This window comes from Octopus bimaculoides, chromosome 3 (genome assembly GCF_001194135.2).
Source record: "Octopus bimaculoides isolate UCB-OBI-ISO-001 chromosome 3, ASM119413v2, whole genome shotgun sequence".
NCBI lineage: Eukaryota > Metazoa > Mollusca > Cephalopoda > Octopoda > Octopodidae > Octopus > Octopus bimaculoides.
The window spans coordinates 115,589,418-115,607,684 of record NC_068983.1 but is presented as its reverse complement, the minus strand read 5'-3'; the positions used below and the strand labels follow the sequence as shown (position 1 = coordinate 115,607,684).

Here is an 18,267-nt window from a genome sequence, read left to right as displayed (position 1 = left end):
GAATTCCTCTGTTATTGCCTGGAGGACTATGATAAATAAAAGGGGGCTTAAGACTGAACCTTGGTGGACCCCTACCTCTACCCGGAATTCTTCACTGTACTCGTTGCCAACCCTCACCTTACTGACAGTGTCCCTGTACATGGCTCGCACAGCTCTCACTAACCATTCATCTATCCCTAGTTTCCTCATTGACCACCAGATAAGGGATCGGGAGACCCTGTCAAAGGCTTTCTCCATGTCAACGAAAGCCAGGTACAGAGATCTATCTTTGGCTAGGTATTTCTCCTGCAGCTGTCTTACCAGAAAAACAGCATCAGTGCAGGAAACCCAGATATAGAACTGCATATAATAGTCTTTATATATTAAAATTTCTATTTGACTGTCCATGTTTATATGTAGACTTTCCATTAAAAATGAAAACATTGTATTGTGTTGATTTTCGAGCTTAGATACAGAGATGTATTGGATGAAACAGTAAAGTGCTAATAGAAGTTACAAATAGTGTATATATGATGAAAGAATTAGAAGCAGCCTGACAGGAAATTGTAATGCTAATAATAAAAAAAAGTTCCTAAAGTCATTCATAAAATTATGTCTACCATAAGGACTCATTTAACTGATGCCAACATAGAACTTTACAAAAAGATTATGATGATAATAATGATTAAGAGGACACTTGGACAGTTATATATTTACAGTTATGGTATATACCACACAGTAAATAATGACAACTTTATTCAGTCCATTAAATAGTGCCGGAATTGTTCCTTGCAACCTGGGTGTATTAATGAAAGTCTTGTTACTTAGAGCATAAAATAATTATCCTGGACACACAACATCCACTGCAACATTTGCAATACACATCCTCGATAAATGACAAATGCTGCTTTTGAAGATGCTTTAATCATCACTGAAGGAATAGAAGGGGTTAGGGGAGAAAGCTCACGTTCTGAGAGAGAAATGAGAGTAGAAGATGAAATCTTTGTTTAAATAGTGACAATGATTCTTGTCATTTATGGCCACCAGTTCAATTAACTAAAAGTGAAATGAGCCAAGTCAGTGAGGAATACCCTATGTGGTTATTTGGACCATCTTGTATTAGTAACAGACTCTTTCAAACTACTCCTTCATGTCTTACAATAGATTAATAACAACATTTACTAAATTCCCCATCTTCCTTTTCACCATTAAGAGCAAAGATCATTCACACATATTCACATAACACAAAAAGAAATATAAACACCAGGAATTGCTTACCATACTTGGACAACATTCACGTGTAAACTACATAGTTCAGAAAGCAGGACAATGCACAAACATACTTAGTATTCCTAGGCATCACATTTGATGAACATAAAGAAACAACACTAGCCTGCAAAAAATTATATTAAGTCTAGCATGGAATAGGTGAATCATGCCTAACCCCAATCTCTTCGCAAGAAAACAAAGCAAAACAAAACAGCAGATTTTACATAATCACATATCATACATTGTGTAGAGGTCAAACACATAGACTCAAACCAACAAGGGTGTTTCTACACTAATGCTTGTCCTGCTTGAAATAGCAGCCAAATTTCTCAGCTCCCTGTCTTACTATCTTTAAATATTCAAGAAAGATAATATACTCTTATATAAACAATACCAAAAAAAAAAAGAAAAAACAAACAAAGACACTGTGATCAGACTGGAATGTTCTGACCACAAATGTGCTTCAGGCCAGCTCACATGGTTGGAATGGTATAGCTGCTAAATACACTCAAATATTCTAGACCATACCCCCACAAAAAAAAACCATCTGGCTGATTAGTAAACTGTCATTAAGAAACATCCTCTAACCAACATAATAGTGGTCCCTTCTGCATAACTACAAATGGTTTTTGCTTGCTTTAAATAACCAATCTGTACATGTGCCCCAACAAAGTTGGATACATTTGCCTCTCTTTGATCATTCCTACTGTGTCTCACCACAAAACACAATTCTAATCATTTCACTCAAACCTTTACTTGAACTATAAACCCTTTGAAGCACCCAGCTCATTTTCTGTACATACATCAAATTGTGGAAATTCAAAATGAATACCAAGTACATCAACTTTCCCAGTTTAGGTTATGGGCACTGTCCCTTCTTAAAATAAAATTTTAAAATAATATCAAACTCTCCAATTGCTACCAACTTATCTGCCCTACATCTTGTTTCACCCAGCAGATCAGCTTTCAGCATATTTTCTTTATAACTAATGAAAGTTTTGTTTTTTTATGTTCCATTTTACACCCAGAGTGCCCTGTTACACTAGTGATGTAAATCACAATGTATCCTTTGACTATATTAGTATGAATAAATTTACGATCATTCGTTGTAAACATCAGGAAGGCTTTGTTCTCAAAGATTCGAGAAAATTTATTATTACTATGTTCATTATATACTTTATTTAATCAATGAACAATGAACAAAAAATATTTCAGGTAAAGGTTGGTATTTGTGACACCTAAGCACTTGTCATTCTGATGAAACTGACTGGTAACAACTGACAATGGTTTCTTATGTCAGCTTACCTGTCCTGCAAAGCCCACCCTAGATTGCCATAAAAGGACAACAGAGTTATTTCCTCACCGTAGAAGGTAGTTGGTCTACTACTATATTTTAAGTAGCCGAGACAATTATTAATGATACTCCTCTACAGTACAAGGAAATCTCCACTTGTCATTTATATGAATTACAACAATGGATGATGATCACTATTGCAATAGAAATGGAAACATTGTTAAATTACAAATAAATTATACTTTAAGATTGACAAGAAGGTAAAGTAAGGTCTTATTTTTACAATGTAGTTTTTCACCTGTAGCTAGCTTTAGTTTAGATCAAGACAGGTGTTTACTTCAAAGTTATTTGTTCAGATGACATGTATACAAAGTGACTATTATTAATGCTATTTCCCTTTCAACCTTGTTTCCATTCATTAAGGAGCCTACTTGCAATTTTATCATGTATTTAGGTTATGTTTATTTTCGAATTTAAATGTTTATCACAGGTCAGACTTATTATTTTTCCAAGTGAGTGATTATATACATAACAAACACAAAATATTCTCAGTTATCAAGTTTCATTAATGAATAAAATAAACTGATTTAAATGAAGACTGTTTTCCAATATATTTACATATGAATCTATGACATTAAGATTTGGAAATATTCAATAAGTGGAAGTTTAATGATCAAATGAATAAATTTTTAAGAACAAAATTAAAAGATGTCAAATATATCTAATAACAAACTTCATAGCAGACACACAAAGGAACCATGATATGGTTGTTGAACAACAAGCACTACCCAAAAATGAATTCAATGCATTCTTTATTTGTCTTCTGAAACTGCTGAAATATATTGGCTTATTACGTTAACAAAACAAAAGCTGAGATTTCCATGGGAGAGAGAAAAGGGAAATGAAAACAACTTGTGATCAAAACTAGGTTACTTGCTATAGATTTACAATACACATAACAAATTCTAATTTAAAAATTCAAACCACTATATATACATATATATGTAAAGTTTTGTTCAAATTGTAATTTTTATTTCTTTTAAATATGATAATATAGAAACTGAAATACAAGCACACAATACTATAAGACTATATACCACGTTATATAAATGTTAAAAGTTATTTTATATGGCACCATGGCCAACATTTATAACAAAAATGTTGCAGTTGACTAAACAGATCATCTCCAGTATATTACTGTTATTTTACAAACACTAATAATGTGAACGCTAAAGTTAATAGTAGTGAAATTTGAATACAGAAATAAGATGAAAAAAATACTATATATTTAGTTTACCATTATACTATTCCTGGCATTCCAGGAGTCTAAGAAGTTGTGAAAATCTTAGTTGAAACTCAATTCAAACTTGGTTACCTTATAAAGCAATTCCTTGGTTTTAAACAGATTTACGATACATTGAATTACATTAGGTTAGAATCGAACCTAAGAAACACAAAGAATCCACTGCAGTTATTGCAACAACATCAATATGGAATTATTATCCATATTTAAATGAAGTGGCCTACATGTTTGTGTTTTTCAATGCTTAGTATGTGCAGAAACACACATTATTCAAGTCAACAAAGCAGAGACCATTTGGTCACTTGACAAGATATAAAATAGCAGCCAAGTGCCCTCTAATATTACATAGTACCATCTTATAAAATGAAGGGTAAGTTAAAAGAGGAAAAAGAAAAACAAAAGAATGGCTCTACTGAACCAGTGCTGATCTGAAGTTAAACTTCAAAATAACTACAACACATATCTATTATAGTTCCTCATTTAGAGAATTTGGTGTGCTACGATAATGACTATTTTGCACTAGTATTTACAGTTTTATAAACAATATTAATATAAGTCTAATGTATTGTCCAAGGGTATGTTGTATGCATACAAACATACACAAACACACACTTATATACATAACATGTTTACGCTCACATACATTCAAATGGATATGCAGGCACAGACACCTCTATGCATAAGATCCTAAATAAGGTCATCATTTAGAGGTCAACAACATTGTTGAGCATTTAGAAATTAGTCATCATGCTGATGACTAGATATTATTATTGCAAGACTAGACACTGTTATTGCTCATTAATTCTGTATGATTAATTCCTATCATCTGCTAATGTTGCTAATCAGAAGAAAAAATACAACAAAGTTTGTTTAAAATAATAGCATCATTTGATACAAACTTATTCGCAACCAAATATGCTTAGTAATTTCTTATATATTAGAACTGATAATTGTAAATTATTGTAATGTTGAGAGGTCAAATGGTTAAGTGGACAAGGTAGTGAACTGTATTCACTCAGTTTATGTGTCATGAGTTCAAATTCATAGAACATGCTTTGTTGTATTTCTGGGCAAGATATCTTGTTCCAAGTACCTAATTACACTAAATTCTTGGGAATATACGGCAGATTTCCTTTGGTAAAAAAGAGATGCCAAAAGAAGACAAACTGTGAGTTAAACTACTTAAGAACTCTGTTCTGGATCTTATTCTTTTAGCCTTCACTATTTACAGGCAAGTCACAATGTAGTGAGGTTATATAAAACACTAGCTTGAGTGATTTCATAACTTTGATTGATACATAATATCACCTGCTAACATACCAATATTTTATTTATCTCTTCTACCTGGCTGGCGCTAATCACATTAGACTATTCTATAAGGATTCGTGCCACATACTTCCAAGGCCTTAGAGTCTTCATCTGTAGTAAATTAATTGAGAAACTGTAAAGGAAAACAGGGTACTCTTCTTATTCTTTTTAAAGATAATTCATTTACTCTTTTACTTCATCTAGCCAAGACTGTCAACATAGAAAATATATACAATAATTATATGTACTGATTATAATCAAGATAATAATGCTTCTAATTTAAATAAGATGTTTGCTAACAATGAATTCAGTAAGATTCTATCTTTAAAAATATGTATTTTTTTTACAGTTATCAGAAGACAAACATTCCAAAATGAAATTCAACCAACTGCATATAATTTGGATATTACAATTCCAGGTAGCTGCTTTAGCTCTCAATGAAATAATTAACATCAAACATGCTTGTAATATCAATAACTTCAAAATTATCTGTGAATACATTGATTTACATAACAAACGCTTAAACTTTGAACAGCTCAATGGCACGTATATGTTATATCTTACCAGAACAAATCTACACTCTCTACAGGAGAATGTTTTCAATGGTACTCAAATTAAACACTTATCAATATATGACAATCCATTAACAGTAATTGACAAAAATGCATTTGGTGGACAAGAAGATTTCATGAAAAGCTTAGAGCTATCAACAACAGATACAACAGAACTAGTTGATTTTACAGCCCTTCAAAACCTGTACAACCTTGAAACTCTTGAAATTGAAAATTTCTATATGAACCAAAATTTAAACAATTTTACTTCTAACAAGCTAACTAAATTGACAAAACTCTCTTTAATAAATAATAAAATTTGTGATATCAACATAAATACATTTGCACATTTCCAGAATTTAACTCATCTTACTATAAAAAATAATAAGCTGGCAAAAATGCTACATCCAGAAGCTTTCGAGCATCTGCTCAACATACAGTATCTTGATGTGAGTAATAATGCAATCACAGACATAACAATGGGAAATTTAGAAAATGTAAAAAAGAAGCTGCAACATTTAGACTTAAGTTCAAACAAAATCACACATGATCATCTGAAACATTTTAAAAACCTTTCAAAACTTGAAACCCTCAAGTTAGATAACAATAGAATTAAAAGTCTATCAGGTGACATATTTCAAAATATGAATACACTAAACACCTTGTCTGTGAGAAATAACCAACTTACCAAATTGCGAAAAACATATTTAAATGGTTTAAATAATCTTAGAGAACTATTTTTAAATAGAAATCAATTGATCATTGAAGCCACCACAATGACTGAAGTGCCTCTCTTAGAAATTTTATATTTGGATAATCAAAATCTAAAAGGAACTATGGAAATAAAATGGTTAGAAAATACCAGTGGAACATTGAAAAAGTTATCATTAAAAGGCAATAGTTTTAATAATAAAGATCTTTGGACAGCAATTCAAACATTACCACATTTAGAAATCTTGGATCTTTCCAAATGTAATCTAGCAGTAATTGCTGCATTTGCATTTGAAAAGAACTCAAAGCTAAAAGTCATAAAGCTAAATGACAACAAAATAGAGACTTTAGAGGAAGGTGCATTTCAAGGTCTACAAAACACTTTAGAGTCTATTAAACTCAGTAACAACCAGCTCCAAGTTGTGGATGAATGTGTTTTTAATAATTTCACCTGGCCAGAAAAGGAATATTTCAATATAGACCTCAACAATAATAAACTGGTGTGTAATTGTTCTCTTCGTTGGCTTCAAATTCAGTTGAATGAATATATCAAGAAATCTAATAATAACACTGTACCAGTTAGTTTCTGGAAGTGCCTAACCATCAATGGAAAGGAACTGATTGTAAATACAAATTTGACTTGTGATAGCAGTAAAACAAACTGTCAGGACTTTAGAGCAAGATACACGATACATAAAGTAATTTTAACAAAGGAAATGTTGAATAATGCTAATAGATATACTGAAACTAAACTAGAAACAAGTTCAATTACAACTCCAAAATCTTTTAGAAGACCACTGATTTCACTTAAGCTTGAAAGACAGCTATCAAATGTTGTTAGAATATCATGGAATATATCAGATCTATTCTGGGTAAAGGATTTCACTTTACAAATTAAGGAAATACTTCCCAATCAAGAATGGAAAATTCAATCACAACCAATACACAAATTAAGACAATCTCAAGTATTTCGTTATTCAAACAGTGAATCAATTTTACATATTTGTATCATTGTTAATGTGATTGTTAAGAGCAATTTAATTGATGCCTGTGACACTTTACACCAAAAAAAAAAAGAGGACAGCCCAAGTACTAGCAACAAAAATACATTAGAGATAGGACTTGGAATTGGTGTATTTGTTGCACTTTTAATCCTTCTTATTTTATGCTATGTATTATACAGAAGACATAAAAACAATAAGAAACACATATATGAAGAACCTACAAATTCAGTAAGAACACAAGTCAATTTAACACAAACAGGTAGACACCATGAAAATAGGACACCAAATGAAACTAAAATACCAGCTGTTACTGTAATATCTCATGGCCAACTTCAGCCAGATCGACAGCTTTCTACAAGAAGCTATCAATATCTGGATACGGGGAATTTTAGACCTGAGAATACCTATGAAGCTATCAAAACAGAAAACTCTCCAAGTCAATATGCAAATGTTGAAGAAACACGAAATTATGTTGAAAAAAGGACATCTTTACAAGATTCATGTGTAGATAATTTCCAGTATAACAGGCAAATACCAAATCAGGTAAAGAGACCTCTACCTTATCCACCATCGTTTCATAATAACGGTGCTAATATAAATGAACCTTTCTATTATAATACACCCCTACATTATGCTGAAACTACAGTAACATAAATATAGAATTCTGTACAATGTTTTTTTTTTCTCATAGAAATTTTGCTATTGCAAAAGACAACTCAATTGTGAAATATATTTTATATCAATTGGAAATATTCTACCATTAATGGTAGAATATAAAATCATAAAATGTTGAATTGCTTTGTATCGACAGGAGAGCTTCTAATAACAGTTTACTAAGTTCGATTGCTGTGGAAGGTGAACGTTTCACGCTACTGCTCTCCTTATTCACTAACTAATTTGCAATTTATTTCATACCATAATGAATAATAGGACTGTTGGCCCAGGTTTCCAATGGAGACAATCTCTGGCTTACTGCATGTAAATAGCACAGATATGTCTTTGTCACTCTCACTGGTGACAAGGAACTATGTATAATTCAGTCCAGAATATCAACAAGGGACTTATCCAGAGAGCAGCATTTTTTGTTTTCTTGCTGATGTTTACATCCTATCACTAAAATATATAAACACACACAGATATATCTACATACATACAAGCACACAAGATGAACTTCTGCATAATATCGGTCTACTGAAATCTACTAACTAAAGACTATGACAGAAGATATTTTGCTACTGGAGACTACGACACAAGATATTTTCGCACGAGTCACACATTGGGACAGAACCCATAACCATGTGATTTTGGAGAGAGCTTCTTAACCACATAATCAGGTTTGCACACTTCTTCATTTACAAGCATGTAACCAAAGTCACAGCATTGCCCTAATCTTCTTAAAATCACTTCAAAAAAAGGACAATTGAACATGCTGAATTCTTGAGGAACTTTCTCATTGACTAATACTTGCCAACATAAAACATCACCCATTTCCTTAGGTTCCAGATTTTACCCTTCATGTAAATAAATTGTTTAATAAATTACAGTTCATAATGTAGAATTTGCTGGAATTAAAGAAATATAAAATATAAAAAGAAACTATTTTCAATTATATTTACTAAATTATTTTATGAAAACAAAAAAAGAGAAAATAAACACAGAAAAATTGATAATAAAGACTAACAATTAAAACAAATGTTTTAAAGCATATTTATGTTAATGAATGAATAAAAAGGAGAAATATATTGAAAAATATAGACTTTGTTGTGTTTTGTTTTTCTCTGCTTCCATTTTAAGTAATACTGAATGCCAGTCGTAGTTATGAACTGTTTATAATTTCAAATGATTGGAACTGCATAATTTCAAATGATTGGAACTGCTTCAGTTGTATTATGTGAATTACCTAAGTGTCTTGCTTGGGATTAAACTCAGAAAACCCAAGGTGAATGCACTGCAGAGTAGATAAAGACATTGGTTAATGTAGTGTGGTCATCTAAAGGTTCTCAATTCAATCCCACGCAAAACACTAAGGTAATTCACATAAGTTAACTGAAGCTAAATATGTCACAAAATGCAGATAGCAGAATGAGAACAGTGTAAATAGCACCCATGCACTGTAGGATGAAAGGTAAAGTTGGTGCTTTTACATGCCACCAGCACAGGTGCCAATTACATGACATTGGCAATGACCATGACTACGGGTGCCATTTACACTCCCGGAGTGGTTGGCATTAAGAAGGGCATCCAGCCATAGAAACCATGCCAAATCAGACTGGAACCTGGTGCAACTCTCTGGCTTATCAGATCCAGTCAAACCATTTAACCCATGCCAGCATGGAGAGTGGGCATTAAATGGTGATGATGATGATGATGATGATGATGTAGCCCTGTAGATCAAATAATGGGTTAGGTTTGAAATTCTGATACTACTGAGTGTAACACAAGACATTAAAAAAGGCTGGAGTGTACAACAGCTGAAACATAGTGAAAGTAATAATCAAGATGAGGACACCAGTAAGACTAATATAGACAGTATACATAAATTGGAGCCTGGTGTCGCCTCCTGGTCTACCAGTCCTCAGCCAAATCGTCCAACCCATGCTAGCATGGAAAGCGGACGTTAAACGACGATGATGATGATGATGTATATTTCTATTTTCAATTGGTCAACTGAAATACAAAAGAAACTGCTGATGGTCTAATGTGCTGAGACATTCTAGATATTGCGTCTTTGCCAAAGGTTGAATACAGTGGTGATAGCAAGGTCCAGATATTTGACTTTTAGATCCATGCTCTAATGTGATAGCCATCTCAATATCATAAAGATGTTGCTTTACAAGTGTCCTTTAATATTTTGATGCCTGATACACGAGAAAACTTTTAGGTAAACTTCCTGTGATGAAACATGAATTATCTTAGAAATGCTAAGCAAAAGATGTCAAGTCTTACCTCACAATATTCAGGTAATTTGTGATCAATAGGTAAAGTAAAGCCGTGCAAAGAAGCTGTACTATTCCCTCGATCAAACAAACATTCCACAACATCCATCAATACAATGGAACAGTCTAAAGCCATGCTGTGGTGGTTACTTGATGACTTCTGACTAGAGTCAAGGACTATAGATCGACATATCAAACTAAGGATGGAAGAAAAAAGGTAATTTTTATTCAAAAGCATTCACAAAGTATATTTTTAAACACTTCTTTTTAAAACTATTCTAAATCATTTAATTATATTTATTTGAATGTGATTTTATTGCTAGACAAAAACCTTAGTACACTTTTATTTACTGGTTTCAGTCATTGGAATGTGATGACTCTGCTGTGGTTCTATGTTGAATTTATTGATAGTTATATTATTCAATCAAGCTAAAAGATTTGTGTCAATAAAATATTTAACTCAATGAAGTTAACAGCTGTAGGAATTTTATTGTTTATTTTTCTTAATGGCCACTACTATTTCTATTTCATCTGTGTGTGTGTGTGTGTGCGTCTGCAAGCGTGCTCGTGTGCTTGTGTGCTCGTGTGCAGTGGTTGGGGTTTTCAGCTTACTATAAGGTCATGGGTTCAATTCCAGAACTGGGTAGCATGTTGTGTCCTTAAGCAAGACAGTTCATTTCCTGTTACTTCAGTCTGATCAACTGAAAAGAGGGTGCTACTGCAGCCCTCTCTTTCTTCAGCTGTTATATCCTACATGTTCTATGGGGTAAAGAGTGAGGGGGCCAAGGTGTTTACATTTGCCCATAACTATATGGGTACCTAAAACAGTTAGAGAAAGCATGGTCCATTTTACCAAGTCATACTTGCTTAAAAGGGCTGGCTGTATATTTGTGTGTGTGTGTGTGTGTGTGTGTGTGTGTGTGTTTGTGTGCGTTCCCACTTGTTTAAAAGAAAACAAGGATGTTGTTTATGTTGTGTTCTGTAACTTAACAGTTCAGTACATAGAGCTCTATAAAACAACTGCCAGACTGAAATAAGTAATATTGGGGTCAATATGATCATTTAAAAAGTCAAAAATTTTCAAATGTGTTGTCCCAGGATGACCAATCCAATAACTGAAAGCAGTAATAGTAACTTATCTCACACATTACATGTTTTAAAAAATGTTTCATTATTTGTGTTTTCACAGTTAAAGAAGAACAGCAATAAACACTGTTTTACCTCAAGTATACATTTAACACTTCAAGCATTATATGTCAAAATAGCTCAATAACCCTTTAGCATTCACATTATTCAGTCAAATGTAATGCTTACGTATTTGCATCATTTTGAATTTATCATGCATTATTCATAGCCTCAAGATTTTGATGATGTAGCTATTTATATTGAGAATGACATTGTAGGTAAGTATGAGAGGTTACATCTGGCCAGTTTGAACATAAAACAAATAGAATATTTGCACCAGATATGGCTGGTTTAAATGCTGAAGGGTTAATTAGAGCCTAATTATATTTATACAAGAGGAACTGAAATTATATGAGATAGACAGTGAATTGACATACCCCAGGTGATCATATGGACAAGCAATAGAGATTTTACTGCGGATATCTTTCATATTATTGTGAAATGTGTCTCCAAGAACTGTCCGAATTTTGCTAAAGAAGTTAGTTGATAGACTTGTAAATTTATCAAATGGTTCGTTGGTGGCTCCAGGGCTAACAGCTGGATTTTCATGTAAAATTGTCATGGTTAAAGAGCTCAACTTGATACGGAACTTGGACAGTTCTACAGAAGGATCATCCAGAAGCTTTTGTGTTGGATCTGACAAAAATAAAAAAAATTCATTAAAAAATTTTTTGAATTTTCTGATACAGAAGTTGTTAAAGAAAATCAACACAACTACAGGAAAACTTCTTATTAACAACAGGCCACTATATCCAAAATTTGTTGATTTGAAGAAAATCTTTGAAAGAGTACCTCACTTTGTAGTCTGGTGATTAAGGAAATTAGATGACAGGCTTATGAGAGCCATGAAACCCATGTGTGCAGGAGTGCCATGAGCAAAGAGAACATTAGCAACAATGAGTTTGGTGAGGAATTTAGCAAGCAGGTAGGTGTCCTTCAGAGATAGTTCTCAGCTCCCACCTGTTTACTATAGATCATTGGTCCATAACAGAGGGGAACAACAATAACAATGACCTAGCTCTTCATCAAACCAATCAAAACTGAAGAAGTGTAGGTGTAAATACTGAAAGATGAAAAATTACAATTTTAATATAATTCTATTTGTCTCACAACCTGCTCAGGATTCTTAATAATCTCATAGTTGAGGGATTATGGAAGATATCTGGTTTTAGAATAGAAAAATTAGCCTTCCCATGCTACCAACTGAATGAAAATCCATACAAATGACTGTTAGAGAAATCAAAAATATAAAAAAAAACTTACCTTTTATATTTTGATTGTAACCTGACCGAGGTCTTCCAGTGCTTGCATTAGAAACTATAAAACAAAATATAATCCTGTTGTTGGATTTGGGAATGGTCATGTTGCCAGTTTAGCCAATAAAAACACACACACTATATATTTAGTGTTAATTTGCTTCAGCTTTATATTACATTACATTACATTAATCCTATTGCAGCCAGAGTTCTTTCATCACACTTCTGTGACTTCATCAGTGGTCTTTTAGAAGAATGTACAAGCCTGATGCTTCAGGGTAGTAATGAAATATTGTGAAGGATATCAGAACTGGAGAAAAAGGACGCAAACATAATCCATTCAATGTACATTGTTCACCTTCATAGGAGGCAGAGTACTTGTGAGTTGAGAGAGTAGATGGGCATTAAAGGTGTTAGCTGTTGTATAATGTGAGATGACAGCAATGGTAGAGATATGTGATGTGAATAAACAATGAGTGCTGTGTGATGTGAGTGTAAGGCAGCTGCAGCAGAGAAGAATACTAAGAAAGGCATGTGACAAAGCAATGAGATGAAATCACAGGAAGCTGGGCTTCACTCATGCAAAGACAAAAAACTGAAATGAGTGGCCCTATGATGTCATGGCAGATACATTCAGATCATGTCTGATTGGGCAAAAAGAACATTAACCTTTTAGCATTTAAACTGGCCATATCCAGCCCAAATATTTTAACTTCTTAATGTTCAAACCAACCAGATCTGGTCTCTCATATCTACCCTACAATGTCATTCTTAAAATAAACAATTAGATTATCGAAATCTTGGAGCTATGAGACAATGCATGATCAATTTAAAACAATGCGTATAAATAGCCATTACATTTGATAGAATAATTTGAATGCTAAAGGATTAAAAGCTTAGATGATAATGGTGAAATTATAAACTGGTTGGTCAAATAAATTATAACTGTATTTGAATTACTTTGAGATAAATATTATAATTAACAATAAACAAACCAGATAAGCAAAAGCAGAAATAACATACAAAGAAATTATATTTCTTTCATATATAATACAACTATAAATATTCAGAATAAAATCCCAGAAAGAAGAAATATATAATATAAAACTTAAGCAATCCTTAGAAGAACAGTCACAACTCTTCTACTCTACAGTAGGTATGCAGATGACATTAATATCATAGTTAAGACCAACTCTAGTAATGGTAATGTAGAAACTGAGAGAAGCATAATGGAGAGCATCCAGCAAGCAGCTAACTCCATCCACCAAAGTATCAAGGTAACTATAGATTACCCCACTAAGCACCCCAACAATAGACTCCCTGTACTTGATACTGAACTTTGGTTAGAGACTGTGAACAACAGAGTGCAGCTCCTCCACTCCTATTACATGAAACTCATAGCTTCTAAATATGTTGTTCACAAGAACACAGCTTTGTTACACAACATGAAAATTAACATACTGATAGCAGACTTAGTTAGGATAATGAACAACGTGTCCCCACTATGCGAACCTTATGAAACGAAGAAACATGTACAGAACTTCATGCACCGCATGCAATTCTCTGGATATGATCAGAAAGATAGGGTTCGAGTATACAGGGGTGCTAGAAAGAAGTTAGAGAACATTATATGTAATGATACCAGTGGTATCTGCCCTAGATGTAGAAACAAAGACTGGAATAGGATACAAAGAACTTGTGACAAAGCAAACAGGGTGAAAACGTGGTATAAAACTGACAAATATCAAGGAGTGATGTTTGTAGAGGCCACAGCCTATGGAGAACTAGCCCATAGATTTTGGAAAGCTCTGAAGGAGACTAAACTCAACATTAAGATTGTTGAAAAGCCAGGGAACTCTGTCAGATCACAACTTTGTAGAATGTACCCCTTTGAGAATACCATACGCACCAATGATAACTGCATGATGTGTAGGATTAGCCCTGACATTAATTATAGAACTAGAAATGTAGTTTACAGCAAAAGAAGCATAGAAGGTGCTTCTAAAGACATGAACATGACACACATAGGGGAGACATCAAGGAGCATTGCGGAATGACTAAATGAACATTTGAGACAATATGACGACAAAAAAACAGTACTCCACACTCTGCCAACATGCCATGGGCCAACATAGAGGCAACCTGGATCAACTTGATATCCGCATTTTAATGTAATTCAAGCTTTTTCTACAAGTCATATATATTGTATATATCAGGAGGATTTATAAGTCGTGATAAGAAAGAAGGAAATGATTTAAACAGAAAAGTCAAATCACAACAATCAAATTTAATCTGTATCCTTTGAGATGCAGTGAAATAAATACCAGGTCTAAACTCAATCAATACATTTGACTGTTTCTTCTGTAAATTATATTTAGTTATCAGAGATCACTGTAAATTATAGAAAAAAAATTGTAATGGAATTTCATCCCTAAGTGATAATTATAAAAACTACCTGTATAAATTATCTATGCATGGAAAAATAAGAATAGGCTTAACCTGTGGATGTTGACTTTTCACTCGTATTACTACTAAATGAAGACTCCATGTCAGAACCAATTGTGGCACTTTTATTACTTGCTTTCAAGGAATAATACATTTCATCTCCAGAAACAAAGTCATCTGAAAAACATCAAATGTAATATAAATTGGCATCATGAAAATAACATGCAATAGCAAACACAACATAACACTAAAACATACAAACTGTGTTCATGTATCATCATCATCATCAGCATTTAACATCTGTCTTTCATGTTGGCATAGGTTGGACGGTTTGACAGGAGTTGGCAAGCCAGAAGACTGCACCAGGCTTCACTGTCTGTTTGGGCATGGTTTATACAGCTGGATGCCCTTCCTAACACCAATGACCTTACAGAATGGACTGAGTGCTTTTTACATGGCACCAGCACTGGTAAGGTCTGTTTTGGTATGGATTTAAAAATTTGTGTTGAGTGGAATCATGAAGCAGAATGAGGGGAAAGTCCTATCAGGCAATAATCTAAGGTTATTCAATAGTTATGAATTCAAACTCAGTATGACACAAAACTAAATTGCATTAAGTAATCATCCAACTGCTTAGGTTAACACTAAGGAAAAAAAAGTTAGCTCTTCCACTAGGGGTATAGAAGAACATTCCATTTTATACAACTACCACAATATTTAATCATACCAACAAATATGGAAACTAAATATGATTACAATTATATAAAGTACAAGCTAAATTCTCCTCACGACAATATCCTATTGATCTATCTTCAATGAAGCAAATCATAATAAACCCCAATGAAAACCTTTCAACATATGAAAATGGATGGAGTATTAATAAGATAAAAGATGCCCATGCTTCTACATTCCACCCAACATTATAAAATACAATATGTCAGGAGAACATGCAACATAAACCCAACATAGCATTGCTAGTATAAGGGAATCATATATGAATTTCAAGTATTCTACAAGCTATATTCATGTTGTAGGGTTGCAAAAGTGGAGCTGATTGGGGCTACTCTCTCTCATGGAGATATTATAGTAAAAGAAATAGGAAGAAAAATCTTTAAAAGATTTAATGTGTGCCTAAGAAAGGTAAACATTAAAACCTCATTTCCAATTAGAAAATCATATGAAGGTAAATAAAATGTTTGTTATTTTCATTTTGTATAGAAATGCCACCAAGTTACTATAAATGAACAACACCTGACCTAGCACAAACTATAATCTTTTAGGTCATTTTCATTCACAAAGATTTTCATGGTGGGATATATATAATAATAATAACAATTAAAATGTCTAACTAAACAGCTGTTGATATCTGAAATTTTAATTAAAATAAATTTACCTGGCCCATGGGAGCTTATGAGTACTTCTTCAGGAGCATCTGACATATTGGTCAGATGAGGCATCAAACGGTTGGAGAGAAGATGGTTTTGGAGCTGGTGTTCCACACGTAAATAATCTGTTTGTTTCATTGGTTTATTTGTAGTAGCAGAAAGACGACTGGGACTATATTCTGATGAAGCTGGACATTAAAAAACCCAAGTACAATTGAAGTTGAAAACTAAATATTTCTTTAATGTGGTACAGTAGCTTCACAAAAATGTGTTTTTATTTCATTAATAAAACTATAATTACAGTTTTCAAACAGAGTGCTCAACAGATACAAAAAGCAAAGATGAGTTACAATCAAAATACTCTTTTAATGTCTTTAATGTTTACTTTGCATGTCAACTCAAAAATCTGTTTCCAACCTGTAGATACTATATTTATTCATATATTAATGCGCACTCTTTTTATAGATTTTCAATTCTAAAAATTATGAGAAATAAATGAATTTTTTGTGACAATATTCAGGGTGGCATAAATTATATCTATTGTCAATATAAATTGCTGTGTCATGAAAAGTTTAAACCACTATAATATTGTTACAGTTTTTTTAATAAAAATGATAATACATTAAATGTTCATTACAGTTTATAAATGTGCCCATAAAATCACCTCAGTCAAGATTGTTTGCAGTTTACTAACATATCAAAACAATTCAGAATAAAACTGAAAGAGAAACAGCTAAATAATTAAACATACTTAGTTTTTGTTGATATGTTACTAACATACTACAGTCCGTGTACGTATGTACATACATACATACATACATACATATATATATATAATAATAATAATAACAATAATCCTAGGATGGAATTTATAAACATTTAATGCATTACTGCATGTGTTTCCACAAATCACATGACTTTTAAGATCACAGTCCATATTCCTGGGATGATTACAGTGTAGTCCATAGTATCTGTAGGCAACCAGTTGATCATCATTATTGATTCATTTCTTCAGACGATATAACATTAGTGGATGAACCACAGAGGGACGTTTTTCTCTTTTTACCAGAATGAAGGTCATCCTAGGATTACTGTTATTATTATTATATTTATCCTACATTATATTGGTATAATTTGATGCAACCTCCAAAAACTGGCTCACTAGTCAGCATCATTAGACAGTGGCTGGCATAATGGAATAGGAGCTTTATTGCATATTCAAAACACTACCATAAACAAATTTAAAAGATATGTACATACATATATATCATTTTTTACTTGTTTCAGTCATTAGACTGCAGCCATTCTGGAGCATCACCTTGTAGAATTTCTAGTTGAATGAATTGATTCCGGTACTTATTTTTATTTTTTTAAGCCTGGTATTTATTCTATCTTTCTATTTTTGCCAAACCAAACAAAATAAAATAAAGGCATAAACAAGCAGTCAACTGGAATCAAATTAGTTAACAACAGATTTATACTTATATAACATATAGAAGAGAAATGCAAATATACATAACTAATAAGTCAGGAAGAGTCCAGAATGTGAAAAGCTCATAATAGTTCAGATGTAGATGGATAAACTCCCAGATAAAGTAGAAGTAAAGATATATATATATATATATATATATATATATATAT

The 18,267-nt window shown here is 32.7% G+C and overlaps 2 protein-coding genes across 2 annotated transcripts in view; one reads left to right on the top strand and one right to left on the bottom strand.

The window, feature by feature from the left end:
- LOC106870186 (autophagy-related protein 2 homolog B) overlaps positions 1 to 18,267 on the bottom strand; it is a 161,036-nt gene that overhangs the window by 97,685 nt on the left and 45,084 nt on the right. Inside the window, exons 8-12 of the mRNA XM_014916188.2 lie at positions 16,635 to 16,814; positions 15,296 to 15,418; positions 12,804 to 12,857; positions 11,918 to 12,176; positions 10,366 to 10,552 (exon numbers count right to left, since the gene is read on the bottom strand). Coding sequence (XP_014771674.1) covers positions 10,366 to 10,552; positions 11,918 to 12,176; positions 12,804 to 12,857; positions 15,296 to 15,418; positions 16,635 to 16,814 — 803 coding nt within the window. The remainder of the gene's footprint in view (positions 1 to 10,365; positions 10,553 to 11,917; positions 12,177 to 12,803; positions 12,858 to 15,295; positions 15,419 to 16,634; positions 16,815 to 18,267) is intronic.
- On the top strand, positions 2,648 to 9,097 carry LOC106870187 (toll-like receptor 4). Its single transcript, XM_014916191.2, has 2 exons — positions 2,648 to 2,802; positions 5,503 to 9,097. The coding sequence occupies exon 2, from the start codon at positions 5,527 to 5,529 to the stop codon at positions 8,071 to 8,073; it is 2,547 nt and encodes an 848-aa protein (XP_014771677.1). The 5' UTR covers positions 2,648 to 2,802; positions 5,503 to 5,526; the 3' UTR covers positions 8,074 to 9,097.